The sequence below is a fragment of the Montipora foliosa genome, chromosome 11, assembly GCF_036669935.1.
Source record: "Montipora foliosa isolate CH-2021 chromosome 11, ASM3666993v2, whole genome shotgun sequence".
NCBI lineage: Eukaryota > Metazoa > Cnidaria > Anthozoa > Scleractinia > Acroporidae > Montipora > Montipora foliosa.
The window spans coordinates 40,274,255-40,281,045 of NC_090879.1; the positions used below are offsets into that span (position 1 = coordinate 40,274,255).

General features: G+C 39.0%; 1 protein-coding gene across 1 annotated transcript; it reads left to right on the forward strand.

Annotated features, from left to right (window-relative positions):
• Nucleotides 1-215: 215 nt before the first annotated feature.
• Nucleotides 216-6,087, forward strand: LOC137977055 (uncharacterized). Its single transcript, XM_068824349.1, has 5 exons — nucleotides 216-404; nucleotides 510-617; nucleotides 1,040-1,247; nucleotides 2,235-2,291; nucleotides 5,915-6,087. The coding sequence occupies exons 1-5, from the start codon at nucleotides 216-218 to the stop codon at nucleotides 6,085-6,087; spliced, it is 735 nt and encodes a 244-aa protein (XP_068680450.1).
• Nucleotides 6,088-6,791: the final 704 nt, after the last annotated feature.

A 6,791-nucleotide genomic window follows, 5' to 3' on the forward strand; every position in this document is an offset into this window, starting at 1 on the left:
TAACTCGTGCAATGGAGTCACGCACACGAGTTGTCTGTATTCTTAATCCCCTTGCCCTGAGCCCACCTTCCACAAGATGCCTTCCAAAATGTCTCTTACATATTCATCCAATTCTTGGTTTCCAATATTTGAAAAAGCGTCTTGACCAATAGGCATTTCAAACTCCTTTCGACGTCGAATGAGTGTCTTGGAAGAAATATCCTGACTCACAAAGGATGGGGAGACCATTTGAAAGTGTAAAGTTTCAGCCGCGCGAAGAGCTTATCATTATGGAGGCAATATTGGAGAATCCAACTGTGACCTTAAACGAGATTTTCGATGAAATTTATAGAAGTACAGGATCAGAATTCGCTCTTTTCTCTATTCATTACGACTTGAAGCGAAATGGAATCACGCGCAAAAAGGTAATCATCGCAAATGCATGAACTTGATTGATTTTTTAGTCATAAATATCACTGTACTATTGCTTGGCTTTATTTGCATTACTAACAGATATGTCAACTTTACAGGTTCGTCAGATTGCACTGCAGAGGAACGACGAGCGTCGCCAAATGTACTGGGCAAATATTTGTTTGTTTGACCCCGATTTGCTAGTGTTTGTACAGGAGAGTGGATTTGTAAGTTGACACGTGACTAATTTACAGCACAAAATACAGATTTTTTTGCCTCTTTTCAGAAGTAGTCATTGTTCGTCAAGGAAATCCTACCGATGATTAGAATTAATCATTTCAATAATATTGTTCAAATTTCCCGCCATATCCTGCTAGCGGCATTATGTGAATTTACCACCAAGGCCTGCATTAGTAAATCTGATTGTAATTTTTATCTAGTTTCGGACTTTATGGCAAGGCACGTATTACTAACTTACTCTTCATTCCACAAATTGCTGGTCAACTGAGTATTATGGACACACATGTGCCCCTTTTTGAAGTAACGGCTAAATTGTAACTGTAAAAAAAATGAAATTTTTGTTCATTCATTTGGGGAATTCTTCTCGTAGGACAAGTGGATCAGCAGAAAGTACGGCTGAACCTTTCAGGGAATGCTGGCGGAGGTAGAGCGTGCACATATTAACTGGGGTCCACGCATTTCAGCCATTCCCATCGCATCTATAGCAGGCCTCTTAGATATTGGTATTTCTCGCGGAAATGTGAACAGTGCTGTCTTTTTGGACTTTGTTCATGACCACTTGGCTTCAAACGTCCTTCCCTTTAATGGTATGAATCCGTGCTCAGTCATTGTGATGGGTAAGTTTCTTGCACTTGCAAAATATTATTAAAGAATGCTTGGCTCATTTATTACCATTTTTTGATACTTTTTAAAGTAAGTATTGTGTGAGTAAGAGCTTGTGTGCAAACCACACAACAGAAACACCACACAACAACAGCTTTAATGAGCAAAGACATGCACGCACTGCACGTGCATTTTACGTTTTGGAACATTTCTTTTTCGTCATTTGCTAAACGACACGAAATGACCAGATACGGGATTTTGCGATAGATGGAGAACATGATGATGAATTTTCAATTTTTTCTACCCCGTTCATGCCATTTTGGTTCATGGACAACTGCCTCGGAATAAATCATTAAATGCTTGGTGAAATCCCAAATTTTGGAGTGAGGCCGTCTGTGCTTAAGCTCCCTGTGAGCCACGCGATGTCAGTATTTACGAAATTCAAACAATAAAAAGTGGCGCATGAATGTTGAAATACTAGTAAGTTAAATTTTTATAAGGGGAAATATACAGCGTTTGAAACATGTGCTACTTGGTGCTATTTGAAACAGATAATGCTGCCATTCACCATTCTGCCGACGTAGTAAGGGCAATAAATGACACTGGTGCACTCCTCGTCTACCTCCCTTCATGCCGTGTGAAGGAATATTTTCGCAAGTGAAGGCGTGGATCAGCTCGAAAACATGGTCATGGAAGGATTTTTAGATGTCTCCGACGAGGAAGTGCAGAACAACATGCAGAACAGGGACCCAGCAAGCATGTAACATTCACAGTAGCATAAGGCCTCACTTGATTTCTGTGCATTTTACAACTCCAGTTCCCTTGCCCGAGGGTCCAGTGGTAGGGTCATAGCGACAGGGCCTAGTACGCTTACCGTCTCTGATCAATGCTGTACTCAATACGCAAAGTTGCAAGATTTAGGCTATATGAAATTCATCAATGGTTCAAATCTTGAGGGCTCTCTTCAGTTTTTATTGCTTTTCATGTCTTGTTTTATTCAGAGGTTGGCGCTAAAACGAAGTTGAGCGTTTCTAAAGAGTTAAGGAAAGCAATAGCAGGTTGGAAACTGCAAACTGTACGTGCAATAACTGAATAATGAAATGAAGCCCATTTAGCTCCGTTAGCAAGATTCTTTTTTGTGCCTCGAACTGTGTCGAATCAAGCACGTCAGCATCTTTCAGCTCTTTCAGTTCACGTAATTGCTTCAGTATTTCCCCACAAACTTGCACCTGAAAAAGATGCCAGAATTTTTTTGGCTTTAATTGGGACAAATCATCGAAGACAAACTTGTCCACATTCAAGATATTTCAATAAAGAAAGGTCCCCATTCATAGTTTCCCCAAAGACAGCATTCAGTACCTTGTTCTGGTTTGGATGGGTCGCCTGTGTGGCAGGCATTTGCTGGTTCTTTGTTTTTTTCCCAATAAAAAACGAATGCTGGGGACATTCGTCCTCACTGCTTTACACTTTATTGGCCTGCAAAAACACCGAATGTACAGAAAAAATAAACCATGTTATCGGAACCTTACAATCTATGATGTCGACGTCAGTGATAATGTCATTTTAATTTTCAAGTTCAACTTTCTCAAACTTTATTGCAACTATTCCACTTCATTCAACTTCTAACAATAAATTTGGTAGGAGAGATGCCCAAGTTAAGACAGAAACTGAGTATTCAACTGTCGTCCTCAGAACTCATTTAAGATTCGGTGACACATTTACAAAGAAATCAACCAGAGTGTAGAATGCACGTGCACAAGGCCACTGATTTGCTAATCAAACGCAGTCTTTGAGAGGCGCTTTCCTAGAGGGTGCCGTCGCAGAATCGCAAGGTCCCATTGTCAACAAAACGTTGCCACAGTGTATTTTAAAACCCTGAACCCAAGGCTGCTTTTTTTACAATGAGGATTTGACTCCAAGCTGGCTGTGCACAAATTTATGCAAATCTGTATCCAGAGTGCTCTATAGGCCCAGGTGGGAATTTTAAATAGAGTTCTGGAAGACAAATTACCGAGAAAAGCTTGTTTGAATAGTAAATAACTTTACCGTTACACTTTTTTTTTTTACCTTTAGGAAGGACGGTTTTAAAAAAAGTCTAATAAGCAACATTATTGATTTGTTTGTTTTACTAACCAGCATTCTGGCCCAGACTCGGATCTTAAGGTCGGGCAGTTCCTCGTCGTGTGTTTCAACTAATCTTTCATAGATCTCTGAGAATCCATCCTTTTTTGCTTCCTCGCGTCTCCTTGACCTGATACAAATAACGAACTGATAAACGAAAATCCCTCGACGAGACCTCGACAGTGAATCCATAGCAGGACAACTGAATAATCTGGTTAACAGAAACGCGTTAGTAATACTTACTTGGTAGGCAAAATCTTTTGGCCGAGCTGCTACCACCTGAGCTGGCCGCTTTTAAAGTCTTGCTACGTTTACTGGCCACTTCAATTGGTGGGCTCCATGCCCATATCACTACCCACCGTTGTTTGTCTGTTGAGTAAGCCTCAGCAAACATGAAACATTGATCATGCATCATGGATCACAGGAGCAACCTTAATTGAAATAGGTGTATATATCGCGAACGATTAAGTATATAAAGACTTGGGCTTTAGTAGTCATGCTGTGTATGTCATCACGCATCTTGATGTGTTTAAAACTCGATGGAAAGTATCACGAATCATGAAGTATATTTATCGGAAACTTTATGTACATATTGCTAAAGAATCTTGATATAAATATATCAGATAAGTGTAGCATCGTTCAACATGTAAATATGAGCTTTGATATTTTATATGGCGAATTTTGATATACATGTATAAGCACTTGATATATGTATGTCATTCTTATGGTATAAATAGTACATCTGAATGTTTTGTCCCTTTTTAACAAGCATAACAGCACCTGCAGCATTGAGAAATAGCCTTTCCCCTAAGCCACTTTCGTCTCTTTACGTGATGATTGGCTCTGCACTTTAAGTACACTGATGTTATTTTACAAAAAAAAAAATGAGTTTTTTTTTTAATGGGTCAAAATAGATTGAACTTACGGTGTTGGTTTCATTTCTCCTTTTTCATTGGACAAGCCAAAGTTATTTCAAATTTAAAAATATCTGATATGATTATACTAGTTATTGCCTTAAAAACCTTAAACTTTGTAATATTTTGACTTGAGTGAAAGGTGAGTTAGGTTGGGTCAAGGGAATCAGCAAACTCTTTTTTCCCCTTTTTTCTGGCCATTTTACACATTTACAAAAAAATTTTGAACAAAAAGATAGTTATTGAAGGTTACTCTTGCGAAAAACAATCAACAGTATGTTGAACATCAGTTCTACACCACCATTATACACACAAGAACTGAAGGCTATAAATGCACCATACCTCACATTAGCAGCAGATTTGACTCGCTGTCAACTCCAGGATCCTCCCTAATCTTGAGGAGTCTCAGATGGTCGTGGGGCTCTCTTGTACACTGCCCGATTGTTACGCATTCTACATTAGCTGGATTTCCTGAACTGGCTTTGCATGTACCACCAACAAAGGTTGCATATTTATACAAGGCCATGGACACACGATTTGAACGCGTGTGTAGTAGGAAACAACAGATTTCACCGTCCTTATTAAAGACTTTTTGAATTGGAACTTTTGATAAAATAATGGTGACTGCACAAAATACCGTATTATCTTTGCTGTACGACTTCTTGCGTGCGGTCGGCATTAATTGCATTACCCGTTAATACAGCTTCCTGTTTATCTAGCGTTGTTAAAATATTACACTTCTGCAGGGCATATCCTGATCACTCTGTAAAAAAAAATCTTTTACCAAAGCATAATTCAGAGACGCAGTTGAAGGATTTTTAGCATTAAGGACAATGCTTTTAATGATGAGGAAAGCGTCCTTCATTTAGAATGTGAAGACACTAACTTGTACCATATGTTTTCGTCTCTCAATGGAACACGTTTGTCTGGCCACGGATAAAATTTTCATGGAACACAATACAAAGTATAAGCTCAAAGACCATTGTAATTTTGGCTCGAGATACAGTGTACCAGTGGGCTTGCTATTGATTAGAAGTTAGCTAAAATTTACTCATTTGCAAAAGCGCTTCGACAAGGGTAGTTAAAGCAGTCATTAATATGAAAAATTTAATAACTTTTCTAAATGAAACTACTGGTTTCGAAAGACCATTAATGCTGTTATGATTTGCTAAAAGTTCATTGGTAGATGTTCATGCAAGGGGCCAAAATGGCGATTTTCAAACTTTCCTCGATTTTGAAAAAACTAAAGGGCGCTGGAATATTTTAATTGTTTTCGAAAATAACTCACTGAATGGTTTATTTGGGCAAAATATGAAGAAACTGAAAATTTTGAAACTGTCACGGGATTTTTGATATTTACAGAAAGTGGCTCTTAAGAGTTTCACGTTCCTGCTCCTTACACAAATTGCAAGCAGCATAACTTTTCCGATTCGTCCCACTTGCTAGTAGAGCAGCGGCTGAAAACCCTTTTTCTCGGGTGCTCTTTACCCCAGTTCCATCCTTGTTCAGCCCTCCACTTCCTCTTGCGGTTTCACCATTCTCACCAATCATGCTAACATTTCTTTCCCTGGCCTCTTTGGAAATCACTTGTTTATTTAAGAACTTGAAGAATAGTTTAAGATCATCACTTTCTTCCTTGATTTCAGTTACCTCAGGTGGAAGCTTGGTTTCCAGTATTGGGAGGAGAATACCAGAATGGGTTAATGGCTTTTCACCCAGGGCCTCCAAACTCTCATCCGATTCTTTAGAGTGTCATGGAGATCTCGCAAAGACTCTACCCCTTTGTTTGACCTTGGTCCCAGCTGAACAATTGACTTAACCAGAGATGAAATAATTATTCTCTTCCTACCAAAGCGATGTTTCAGAGCATCAACAGCATGCTATAATTAGCACTAGTTTATGGTGGGTGATTACCGTCATAATTCAATTTTTGATTTTCTGACGTTTTATTACATTTTGCATTGTAATGAATTTTTGTCTGTTTTGGATTTTATGTTGGTTTTGTCAATTTTCTGACAGAATTCAGAAATTTTTCTCTAATTAAATTTTCGGATAACCTGAACTTTCTGTTGATTTGAATTTTCGAGTTGTGTCAGTTTTTGGGGAGCTTTTCGATTTTCCGACTAGTTTTGAATACTTTACATCTCCGATTCGTTTCTGGTGAATTTTCTGCCAGTAGTCCTAATTTTCGGATACATTCAATTTTCGGCTACAACTTTTCTCGAGTTGGCCTGGTGACTACGAGACACCAGGTCGAGGTAAGATAGTTCCCGCCACAGAGGATTTCCTGTGTTAGTTCAAAGATGGCTGATCGGGAGCCTACAACAAACAATTTCTCCCGTGCAATAAATCTCCTTCGACAGGCAACGGAAATTCTATCATCAAGCGAATTAAGTGAAAATGAAAATAATTCGTCGTTATCAACACCGGCTAGACCTTCAAGCAGCAGTGCACAGTCTCAAAATACCATTCCTCCCATTCCTACACCAGACCGCGACGCGGCAGTAATGGCAGATTTCAGAA

Bases quoted from the DNA above. Each gene is read 5' to 3' on its own strand.
- LOC137977055 (XM_068824349.1), top strand. From the start codon at position 216: ATGGGGAGACCATTTGAAAGTGTAAAGTTTCAGCCGCGCGAAGAGCTT. The intron at 1,248-2,234 runs GTAAGTTTCTTG...TGTTTTATTCAG, and splicing joins GTGCTCAGTCATTGTGATGG to AGGTTGGCGCTAAAACGAAG. The intron at 2,292-5,914 runs GTTGGAAACTGC...CCTTGATTTCAG, and splicing joins GTTAAGGAAAGCAATAGCAG to TTACCTCAGGTGGAAGCTTG.